Source organism: Gnatocerus cornutus, unplaced genomic scaffold (genome assembly GCF_029298725.1).
Source record: "Gnatocerus cornutus isolate USDA-ARS CGAHR unplaced genomic scaffold, icGnaCorn1.1 ctg00000023.1, whole genome shotgun sequence".
Taxonomy (NCBI): Eukaryota; Metazoa; Arthropoda; class Insecta; order Coleoptera; family Tenebrionidae; genus Gnatocerus; species Gnatocerus cornutus.
Window position 1 is genome coordinate 2,713,544 of NW_028275375.1, and position 12,466 is coordinate 2,726,009.

The window sequence follows — 12,466 nt, forward strand, 5'->3', positions numbered from 1 at the left end:
TTATTCGAGGTCTTTTCCAAGTCCGGACCTAAGGCACCCTTTTTTTAAATCCCCCTCTTCTTAGAGAATCAAATAAATCGAAGGAACCAAAACAATATGAGAAATTCGAAAAAGACGAAAAATCCGGAGAATCTAAAAAACCGAAATTGTATTGTATTGCATATTTTTGGGTTTTAATTGTTTTGCAGTTTGTAAATTCGTAATTTTAAACATAACTTCAATTAACATTAGTTTAACTTTAAAATAGCCAGACAACAAAATCTACCATAAAATTATGAAATTCTGAATATCCGTCCCTCAAATACCATTAAAAATTCTCGTTTAATCTCTGCTTTAAGTATAATGAATACATTTTCTAATTTCCTGATTTATTCCAGCTAAACATTCACCGATTCAAAGTCATAGCACGTTTCGGTCTGATGCACGTGGTGGCCACAAACATCTGCGTCTGGATTCGGACCCTCGTCCTTGAATACCTCAAGGAGATTACTTTATACCACAAGGACGAATACAACCAGACCGTTGGTTTATCAGGTGAGTCTTCCAATTCGCTCGCATCTCACCGCTTTTTCTTGTAACTAACAACTTCATCATCGCTTTGTAAATATTGCAGAAAGCGTACGTATGCACAATTTGCGCAATGCAAACACGGTGTTAGGCAGCAACGTTGCAGTGCCAGACATTATCACTACAACAGCAGCTGCTATCACTACAGCACCTCTTGTTACTTCGACGTTAAGAAGTGTGCTTAAAACGTCGACTAGCACTGCTGCGACTACTTTGCATAGATTAGCTACCACTCTGCCAACTACCACCAGCTATAGACGTAAGTCTTGCATGTCTTTCTTGGTGGTACTAACTCTACTAACTCTAAAGGTGTGTTCACAAATCCTACGAGAATCATACCGACGACCATGTGGCGAATGTTTCATAACACTCCTACTACAACGCCGTCTACTACCACAACAGCCACCACTAGGTTCTGGAGAGCTGTAACAACTACTCTTGCTCCTACCACTAGTACTGCTTCCACTCCTCAACGCAATTTCTTTGATTTCAGAAGCTTCAATAACTTTGATACTAACAATGTGGTTAACGGTGGGTTTGCAGGTACTTAGAAGCAGCGTTCATTAATTCCTCTTTGTTTTTAGTCGCTGAAGAACCAATTAACACTTTTAACGGATCGGAGTTCATTGATGATATTATCCCTCAAGCTTTTAGCGCGTTGAATGCGACCAATGCAACTGGAAATGTAACTCATCCTTTGAGCTGCGAACGAGTTAACATCATGGGGACGATAGTACAAGAATCTGCACCGTATTTGTATCCGTTTATTATCGAATATTCGTTGATCGGAGCGGCGGTTATTTACGTCATGTGGAAGCATATTGGGCGGAATCCAAGGTACTACCTACAGGGAAAATGAGTTTTAAATCCCAAGTTTTGAAGCTTGACAGACAAAAGTTTTCTCACCTAACGTGGTAGTTTCATCCCTTAAGATTGGGGTAAACACCTCCAAAAATTGCTGTCCTCATTTATCTTCAAACCATTTATTTTAGAACAAAAAAAGAACAAGAAAAAAATGTTTCAAATTAAATCAAATACTTTCCTTTTTTAATTTGTAACTATTTTGGCATTTTCTAATAAAATTTATATTTTTTATTGAACACTTCTTTATCAAGAAATTTGGTCATTTTCGTGTAGATTTTGGTCTGTCTGACGTCAAAAAGAAAAAAAATTACAAAAATCCAGACAATTAAAAAATACGAATTTTACATTTTTACTTTTTGATAAACACTTTATTATCAAGAAATTTGGTAATTTTTGTGTTGATTTTAGTCTGTTTGACGACAAAAGAAAAGAATTTTCCAAAAATCCACAGACTTAAGAAAAATACGAGTACGTATTTTAAAATGTATTTAATTCTGATGTTTTCAAATAAAATTTCAACAACACTTTAATAGCAAGAATTTTGGTAGATTTTGTATAGATTTTGGTCTGTTTGACGACAAAAAAAAAAGAAATTTCCAAAAATCCACAGAGTGAAAAAATACGAAATTTAAAATGTAGTTAAATTTGAAATTTTTTAATGAATTTTCTACTTTTTGATAAACACTTGATAAACACATAAAGAAATTGGGTCATTTTCGTGTAGACTTTAGTCTATTTGACGACAGAAAGAAAGAAATTTCCAAAAATTCACAGAGTTAAGAAAAATATGAATTTTCAAATTTATTCAATTTTGATATTTTTGAATAAAAATTCTACTTTTTGATAAACACTTCATTATCAAGAAATTTGGTCATTTTCGTGTAGATTTTAGTCTGACGACAGAAAGAACGAAATTTCCTTAATTCCACAGAATTAAGAAAAATACGAATTTTAAAGGATATTCAATTTTGATATTTTAGAATAAACGAACACTTCATTATCAAGAAATTTTATCATTTTCGTGCAGAGTTTAGTCCGCTTGACGACTGAAAGGAAGAAATTTCCAAAAAATCACAGAATTAAGAAAATGAGGAATTTTTAAAATGTATTTAATTTTAATATTTTTGAATATAATTTATACTTTTTGGTAAACACTTCTGTATTAAGAAATTTGGTCATTTTCGTGTAGATTTTAGTCTGTTTGACGACAGAAAGAAAAAAATTTCCTAAATACCACAGAGTTAAGAAAAATACAAATTTTAAAGGATATTCAATTTTGATATTTTAGAATAAAATTTAAATTTTTTATAAACACTTTATTATCAAGAAATTTCATCACTTTCGTGCAGAGTTTAGTCCGTTTGACGACTGAAAGAAAAAAAATTTCAAAAATTCACAGAATTAAGAAAATGAGGAATTTTTAAAATGTACACAATTTTGATATTTTTGAATAAAATTTCTACTTTTTTATAAATTCTTCTGTATTAAGAAATTTGGTCATTTTCGTGTAGATTTTAGTCTGTTTGACGACAGAAAAAAGAAATTTCTTATATTCTATAGAGTTAAGAAAAATACAAGTTTGAAAGGGTATTCAATTTTGATATTATAGAGAAAAATTTCTATTTTTTTATAAACACTTCATTTTCAAGAAATTTCATGATTTTAGTGTAGATTTTTCTGTTTGACGACTGAAAGAAAGAAATTTTCAAAAATCCACATAGTTAAAAAAAACACAAATTTTTAAAATGTATTTAATTTTGATGTTGTCGAATAAAATATTTGCTTTTTGATTGATTGATATTGATTTTTGAAATTTGTTTATTTTTGTGTAGATTTTAGTCTGTTTGACGACAGAAAGAAAGAAATTTCCAAAAATTTACAGAATTTTTCTTAATTAAATGTATTTAATTTTGAAATTTTCGAATAAAATTTCAATTTTTTAATAAAAAATTTATGAACTCTTAAGAATTTTTTTTCTGTCAAACTTCAAAACTGAAATAATTTTTGTGGTCATTTTTGATCAAATTTCTCTGGACTTGACACGAAGCGGGTGCTCTTCCAGATACGTGACCCAGGAAGACCTCGAGCACCGCTTGGAAGTGATGTTATCCCGCCGAGCCGTCGCCCTAGCGCACGCTCAACAAGGCCGCGTCGACTGCGTCGGAGCCTCCAAGGGCTTATTCTTCGGATTACTCCTTTTAGTGTGCTCCATGATCTGCTTGATTCTCTTCTTCGTGCTCATCTACCAGGACCACTACAAGCTCGTTGCCATCTACCTTGCAGACGTCTCTCACTGTGTTATCATGGTGCTGAGCATCATCGCCATCATAATCGGATTTATAAGGTTAGTAGCCCTCACCAACGCAGACACTAACAATTTTGCTTCTTCATTTCATGCTTTGTTTTTGTTTGCCGCTCATCATTCATTTCTCACACAAGAATGCACCTGACGCCAACACGCCTAAATTGCAGGGTACAGTCGCTCAAGTTTAAAACCGAAGAACAAAGTGATCTCAACGACATCCTCCTGCGCGTCTCGGCTTTCGGTTTGTTCATCTACGCGGTGTTCAGTGTCATTGCGGGGCACTTGAACGCCTTCACCAACGAATCCAATTTGTTGGTGATGATCACCGGAGTTCTCTCCGTTCTACAGGTACGACTTGGTGTCTTAAGGAAGAAAGAGTTAACAGTTTGTTTAGGTCATCCTCCAACTGCTCTTCATCGCCGACGTGTCGCGCCGACGTGTCCACCTCCCGGAGCACGACCGATCCAAACCCGGAAGACAAGTCGTCACGTTCTTGCTCATCTGCAACGTCACCATGTGGATTATCTACACTTTCGAGATGCAAAAAGTGAAAGCGAATCCCGTTCAATTGAAGTTTTATGGGTTCTTAGCTTGGGCCATCGTTCAGCGTTTCACCCTGCCCCTGTGTATTTTCCATAGATTCCACTCCGCCGTCACACTGGCGGAGATCTGGAAGACTAGTTATAAAGCGAGACTTGAGTAATTCTTTAAGTAGCATTTATGTTGTCCCAAGGGATCAGCTAACAAACACACTCCCTTCAGAGGTTTATAATGAGAAAGTCTGATGGTTTTGCTCATCTAAAGTAGGCAAAATTTTGTTTTTGTTGTTTTTTTTTGTGTATTTTATTTCTTCACGTTGTTTTTGCTTGGGGACTCCCCGTTACACGCACATGTTTATAATGAAACCAAAGTACTTAGACTCGTAGACATTTTGCTACTTAAAAGAACAGACCCATCCACCATAAAAACAGGGTTTTTATAAACGAATATAAAAGTGCCACTTACCTCAAATACTGACCGATTTAGTGGGGTTCACCGAGAGGCGGCACATTACATTCTTTTATAAGGACCCGGTAGATCAGTGTTACAGATTACTGTTTTAGTGTAACTAGACTAGTTGACTGCAGTGCCGGGGGGGAATATTGCGGTATTTCCCCGCGGAACTGTTCTTATAGACTTTAAAATAAACATAATTCCAACATTTTTATAAAATTTCAAGCGAGCGCTACTAATAATATTGAAATGTAGTCTAGTTAGATGTTGGTATATGTGTGTGTATATAACAAAAAAATCAAACCATATTGGTGGAATTTTATGTGATTTGTTTGAAAGGGAATTTGTTACCAGAACGATATTTACAATTTCACACATTTTACTTTTGTACCGCCACATAGATATTAAAATGTACTGCTTGTAATTTCTGTGGACCACCTCAATGTTAAACTAAAAGACTTAAACATCCCCACATTTCGTTCCCGTCGTCTCACATTTAGTGATTAGTTTGATTTGTAATGTAAGAAATGACCAACCTTTCGGTACAACCTTAAAATTAGAGCAAGGTCTCGACTTAGAAGAGCAAATAATAATCGTTGAAAATGTGATTCCATTTAGCGTTAAGTTGAGAGAAATCAGTCATAATTCTCATCAAAATTTTACATGTACTACATTACTGTCTTGTGAAATCTGTGTTATATCACCGTAAAAATATATAACATTAATATTACATATTTATAAGTAATGTTATAGATAGAGCTAGATATTGGAGAATATACTCATATAAATGTATATATTTTAAATCATAATGTATTTATTTCTATTGTGGAGAAAAATTTAATGAGATTCAAGTAAGGTCGTGATGTGTAGTAGGTACTTACGCTCAAATGTCCAATTAAGTCGATAATCTTTAAAACTACTACTGTGTAGATGGGCTTGGATCGTACTCAACACTGCCGTTTTCTCTAAATGTTCAACGTTTTACCCATTACATTTTAAATATGTTGAATGCTTGATATTATTCATTATTTCTTCATTAACACAGATCTTCTTACATTTCATATTTTAGTACGTTGTGTGTCATTTACCGAAATAAACACGAGTATATAGCGTAACCAGCCATTTTATTAAAATTTACATTGTTTATTTATTTAGAATAATAAAAGTGCGAAAATATAATGTTCGTTTTATTTATACTCTTTTTTATCCATTATCATTTTAATCACTGATTTAGTGCATGCGCTAGGACACCCGTGCTAAAATCGATTGGACTGAAACCGGACTGGACGTAATAACAGAAAATTAGTCACGATAGTTCACGTTTTTCAGGAACACTATTTATTGTTTTCCACGAAAAAAATATCAAAATGATGGCACAATGACAATATTAAACGATTTGAAATATGGAACAGAAACGTATGTGGATATCGAAGAGCTTGAAGGTATTTATCCTTTTATAGTTGCGCAATTGCATGCAGTCCACAAATATTTTCGTCTCTAGTAAAGGGTAGAGTGGTACACAAATAAAAATGCAGATTTTTCTCTTCTATTTTTATTAAAAAATTCCTTTTGTTTGGGCACTAGTAGTAACGATTTTGTAAAAAAAAAATCGACTGGACGGTCACGCAACTGTATCGAGGTCAAGTTATTAGTAAATTCAGTGGACATTAAAAGAAGAGTTAAAAGGATAATTTCAAAGAACCAAAGGCTCGAAAGTATGATAAAGAAATAAAATTCACATATAGAGTTGAAATCGAAAAATAGAGAGAAATTACAATTTATTTTGTATGTTCGTTTGCTCATCTAAAGTCAGAAAGCGCGAGAATATCGATGGTAAAAAACACATCTTTGGCTCTGCCTTAGTTTCGGAGAAATAGAGCTTTATATATCGTGTGATTCATTAAATTTACATTCTAGGTAGGCCGTGTATTTTGGACGTGCGTTGACTTCTTGTTCGATAACTAGCAAATCTCGCAAATATTAAGTCGAAACTACTGTAATGGTTTTAGTTATGACATGAATTTTTTTCTCAAAGCCAACTGCAAATGGAAATTTAATGAATCACACAATATTTCGGAACTAAAAATTTTCTATCTGCAACTTTAAACGTCTTTAATTCGGTTGTCTAGTGTCGTACGTAAAAATATGGCACAGTTCTGAATTCTGCGCGAAATTCTGCGTACAATAAGCTAAATAAAGCAAGTCTGATCAAAAAAATAAGCAAGATATCGACCTCAGAACAGAATTTTCGCGAAAAACTCTAACTATCGACTTTTGGAAAATCTAAGAACAATTTTTTATGCAAAAAATTGCGAGAAAAACGATGGCGCAAACCCCATCTCAATATCTGAAATAGTTTCTGAGATATCGAGCATAAATTGTTTCGAACCTTCGAAAATTTGGCCCTCTGGCAAAAACCCAAAATTTCAAACGGCCATAACTCGGTTATTTGTTGACAAAAATTAAAAAATTATCATGTTTTTAAATTCAGCGTAAAATTTTGCGTAAAATGAGACCCATATTCGTTGAGTTTGCTTAATAAATAAACGAGGTATTTAAAACCAAAAACTGTTTTGAAAACTTCATTTTAAGGTGATTTTCAATCAATGTTTTCAAAATGAAAACGACGACTAATAGCATTCAATTACACATCAGTCGAAAGAGAAGCTCAAAATCTATCCACTGGCCAAATTTGAGATCTATTGGACAAATAGTTTACGAGTTATGGCCAAAAATAAAAAAAATGAAAAATTTTCATCGTTTGAGTCAGAATTTTTTTTCGCGAAAAATCGACTATTGAATTTTGGGCTTTTGAGAACTTTTTCTAACGTAAAATGCGCCGAGAAAAACAATGGCGCAAACCGCATCTCAATATCTCTAATAGTTTCCGAGATATTCAACTTTGAAAATTAGGAAAAATGAGAAAAAATGAAAATCAACTTTCCGAAACTTTGATCGGTCATAACTCAGTTATTTGTTGTCGGATCTGAATTTCAATCCCAGATTTGGAATCTGCGGAAAATTCTGCGTACACTGATGTATAACATAATAACTTTAGTTTACTCTGAAAAATAATAATCGATATCAGAAATGTGGCATAGTTTAAGGCATGAATTTTTGCGAAAATTTGCAAATTTCGACTGTAGACAAAACAAAGAAATATTTCTTATGTAAAAAATCGCGAGAAAAACGGTGGCACAAACCGCATCTCAATATCTCAAATAGTTTCCGAGATATCGAGCACGAATTGTTTTGAACCTTCAAAAATTTGGCCCTCTGGCGACAACCCAAACATTCAAACGACCATAACTCAGTTATTTGTTGACAAAAATTCAAAAATTTTTATGTTTTTGGATTTAGCGTGACATTCTGCGTAAAATGAGACCCAAATTTGTTGAGTTTGCTTAATAAATAAACGAGGTATTGGCCAAAAAGTGTTTTGAAAACTTTATTTTAGGGTGATTTTCAATCAATGTTTTTAAAATGAAAACGACAATTAATAGCATTGAATTATACATCAGTCGAAAGAGAAGCTCAAAATCTATCTACTGGCCAAATTTGAGATCTATCGGACAAATAGTTTACGAGTTATGGGCAAAAATAAAAAAAATGAAAAAATTTCATCGTTTGAGTCGGATTTTTTTTTCGCGAAAAATCGACTATCGAATTTTGGGCTTTTGGACACATTTTATAACGTAAAATGAGCCGAGAAAAACAATGGTGCAAACCGCATCTCAATATCTCTAATAGTTTCCGAGATATTTAACTTTAAAAATTACGAAAAATGAGAAAAAATGAAAATCAACTTTCCGAAACTTTGATCGGCCATAACTCAGTTATTTGTTATCGGATCTGAATTTCAATCCCAGATTTGGAATCTGCGGAACATTCTGCGTACACTGATGTATAATAACTTAAGTTTACTCTAAAAATTAAGCGAGATATCGATATCAGAAATTTGGCATAGTTTTAGTCATAAAGTTTTATTCGACCGGATCAAATTTTCGACTCTCCGAAAATATAATCGGTTATAACTCAGTTATTTGTTGTCGGATGTAAATTGCAAGCCCAGACTTGGACATGACACTTTTTTGACAATAAATATTATGAACAAATGCCTCAAGCGACCATTTACTAAAAAAACAAAAACTCAAACAAAAACCGTTCAAATAAATTAATTAACCATCTTTCTAGATAAAACCGAAGATCAAGAAAAACTTCTACATCTCTACAAGCTGATCCAAAGCGTCAACTCAGCATGCGACAAAAAACCAGCCGAGCTCCGAAAACTCCTGTCCAAACACACAATCCTAGAAAAAGTGGAAGCACTCAAACTCGTCCTTGAAAGCGAATGCAGTACTCTATTTTCGAAACAAACATGTAAAACAAACTTCAAAACTTCAATTATATCTTCATTGTTAAACGTGTGTTATGAAGAATGCGGATGTAACAACAAAGAAGCGTTATTTTTTGCCGCAGCGACTCTGAATATCGAAAGACTAAACGAAATAATCAAGCAAAGTTGTCTTGAAGATGTAAATCAAACGAGGTACTCGGATTCTGTTATCATTTTCACGTTAAAGTACGCCGATGTTAGCAATGGAGATTTTCTGAAGTGTTTCAACAGTTTGGTGCAGGCAGGAGTGGATGTCAATAAAAATGACGCCAGTGGAAGATTTGCGATTGACCATGTTGCTATACTATTTAAGAAGACGAAAGACGAGAGTACTTTAGACACTCTTAAGCAAGTTGGGAAACTCCTAATAGACAAAGGAATTTGCGAACCTGAAGAAACCCTCACGAAAGACTTCATTCAAAAAGAATTGCGCATCAACAGGACCTACCGGTTCAGCAGATTGGACATCAAACCAAAGCTGTTCTTTTGGATCGCGAAAGAAAAAATCCAACTATTTTTAAATTACAAGAAGATTCAACATTTCGCCAATTGCGACAATGGCGAAAACACTCTTTTACAGTACGCGGTCAACAAGTCTCGCAACATGGCGCCGGTGGTCAATTTCCTCCTCAAGAACGGCGCTAATCCCAATAAGGTGACTGAAGTTAACCCCATGACTCCTTTGGAGATGGCAGCGCGCAACAACTACCCGGATATCTTTAAAATGCTTATCACCTGGAAGACGACGATTATCACTGACAACCAGTTTACCAATTTCGTACGATGGAGAGGACACTCCATGAAACGCGAGTTCTTCGGGATTATGTTGGAATCAGACAAGTTAGATCCCACTTTTGTCTTCAAAAAAAGTGGTAACACTCCTTTGTACTACGCAATCCGGCTGTGCCACAAGAACGCCATCTTCAAGCTCCTGAAGCGCCCGGACGTGTCTTTGACTGTTCCAAACAACGTGGGGAAGTGTCCTTTGGATATTCTCAACCCCACTGATTTGAACACGTACTTAGACTCCTGCTTGGTCTTCGACACGCGACACTTCATTGATTTCAACTCGACGGAGTACACGATGAAGTTCCGTTTCCGGCGATTGACGGATGGTAATTTAACGGAAGTTGACGTCATCTCCCTCGTTGGCAGGTACAACCACTTGGAGCACCTTCTTGCACATCCTCTGATTCACACCTTCGTCATGTTAAAGTGGTTTAAAGTGAAGAACTACTTTTGGGGAATCCTCGGGTTTCAAGCACTCCTCTTCCTGATTCTTAGTGTTTTCTTCTATAGATTTCCGTATTCTTCTCCCAGCGAACGCGTTGTTTGTTTCTGCTTCAGTTTAGCTAACATCGTCTTAAAATCTTGGGTTTTCCTCCGACAGAAAAACGTCCTACAGGAGCTAATGTCGTTCTGTCGTACCAAGACGACAACTCTGCACGAGTACGGCGAAATCCTCTTGATGATTAGTTTAGTTGGCAGCTTCTGCTTGACGGAATTCCGCGCGTTTGTCTTCATTGAAATGGCAATTGTGTTTCTTCTGACCGCCGGGTACCACCCGAAACTCGCCCATTGGTCTGTCATGTTACAAATGGTCTTCAGGACCTTCATCAGTCTCTTGCTCTTCTTCTCGCTTTTGATGATCGCTTTTGCTGCTGGATTCCACATAATGTTCGAAGACCACAGATTTTTCGCGTTTCTTTATCGTTCTGTCTTCATGTCGTACTTCATGACTATTGGAGAGATCAACGTCAGTGAAGTTGACTTCGAAAGGACTTCATTCGGGGGCTATCTTCTCTTTTTTCTGTTTGCCATGAGCATGTCCGTCGTTATTATAAATTTCTGGACCGGAGTAGCAATCAGAGATATTGATAAGTTTGAAAAACGATCAGAAGTCAACGCGCTGAAGAACGTGATTGCGTTTATTGCCTTCGTTGAAAAGCACATTTATAGTGTTCAGTGCCTCAAGAGAATCCTGCCAAGTCCCCTCTTGTTCCCTAATGTTCTTGAAGAAACGTACATCGTCAATTTCTACGTGAATAAAGACGACCAATTCGTTTATAAATGGGATCCTGAAGCATTAGAGGTGCAGAAATGCGTGGAGAAGCGGAATTTTCCGAAACAAATCAATAAAATCTGTTTTGATAAAATAAGGGGTCATTACGATAAGATGATGAATGATACGAACGAACAGAAGATTTTGTCTAAGTTGAATAAAATTTGGAAAAAATTGGATGCTGGTACGCAAGGTAGAAAGCCAGTGAAACGTGGTGATCAAAAAGAAACCACACCATGATTTGCCTCAATTAGTGCCTCGAAAAAATTATGTGCGGAATTCGAGCGAAACGTTCTCATAATTTTGTATTTGCGCTCTTAACACAAAATATTGTTTCGCTAGGAAACATTGCTCAAGTTTTACATGCCTTAAATTACGTAATTTTATATAGAATTTCGATGGTAGATATTTTCTGAAAAATTGTTTCAAGTGTTATTGAGCTTTAAAAGGAAAATGCAATAGTCCTAATAAATTGTTAAAAGCAAACTGAAATAAACGAATTTTAAATTGACACAATTGTTTTTTTGTATATTAATTCATAGAAGGGAAAAACCCCGTTTTATTCCATTTTTATATTCAGACAAAATGTTAATTCAAAACAATAAAAAAAGAAATAGAAAAAAAATAAATCTAAAAAAATTCCATAAAAACAAGGAAAAAATATAGAGAATCTATGGTGGAAAATTCTGCGTAAAATGATCTATAATAACTCCAGTTTACTCCAAAAAACAAGCGAAATATCGATATCAGAAGTTTGGCATAGTTTATTTTGTCATGAATTTTAGCGAAAAACTGCAACTTTCGACTTTTAAAGAATTTAAGAACTATTTCTTATGTTAAAAATCGCGAGAAAAACTATAGTGCAAACCCCATCTTAATATCTGCAATAGTTTTCGAGATATCGAGCACGAATTGTTTCGAACCTTCAAAAATTTGGCCCACTGGCGACAACCCAAAATTTCAAACGGCCATAACTCGCTTATTTGTTGACAAAAATTAAAAAATTATCATGTTTTTGAATTCAACGTAAAATTCTGCGTAAAATGAGACCCAAATCTGTTGAGTTTGCTTAATAAATAAACGAGGCATTGGCCAAAAACTGTTTTGAAAACGTCATTTTAGGGTAATTTTCAATCAATGTTTTCAAAATGATACCGACGTTTAATAGCTTTGAATTATACATCAGTCGAAAGAGAAGCTCAAAATCTATCTACTGGCCAAATTTGAGATCTATAGGTCAAATAGTTTGCGAGTTATGGCCAAAAATTAAAAAAAAATA

The 12,466-nt window shown here is 34.8% G+C and overlaps 2 protein-coding genes across 12 annotated transcripts in view; both read left to right on the forward strand.

The window, feature by feature from the left end:
* Positions 1–5,908, forward strand: part of LOC148166356 (proton channel OtopLc-like) — a 49,405-nt gene extending 43,497 nt beyond the window's left edge. For 7 of the 11 annotated variants that reach the window (XM_088049382.1, XM_088049387.1, XM_088049384.1 and 4 more), the window contains 7 exons: positions 378–534; positions 614–826; positions 877–1,098; positions 1,152–1,404; positions 3,494–3,775; positions 3,871–4,084; positions 4,131–5,908. In XM_088049382.1, the coding sequence (XP_087905508.1) occupies positions 378–534; positions 614–826; positions 877–1,098; positions 1,152–1,404; positions 3,494–3,775; positions 3,871–4,084; positions 4,131–4,439 (1,650 nt within the window). In that variant the 3' untranslated portion in view covers positions 4,440–5,908. The remainder of the gene's footprint in view (positions 1–377; positions 535–613; positions 827–876; positions 1,099–1,151; positions 1,405–3,493; positions 3,776–3,870; positions 4,085–4,130) is intronic. The other 4 variants (XM_088049383.1, XM_088049393.1, XM_088049390.1 and 1 more) reach the window with 3 other exon arrangements.
* A 98-nt stretch (positions 5,909–6,006) lies between these two features.
* On the forward strand, positions 6,007–11,678 carry LOC148166358 (uncharacterized). The gene is made up of 2 exons (XM_088049243.1): positions 6,007–6,171; positions 8,924–11,678. The coding sequence occupies exons 1-2, from the start codon at positions 6,108–6,110 to the stop codon at positions 11,425–11,427; spliced, it is 2,568 nt and encodes an 855-aa protein (XP_087905369.1). The 5' UTR covers positions 6,007–6,107; the 3' UTR covers positions 11,428–11,678.
* The last annotated feature ends 788 nt before the right edge of the window (positions 11,679–12,466 follow it).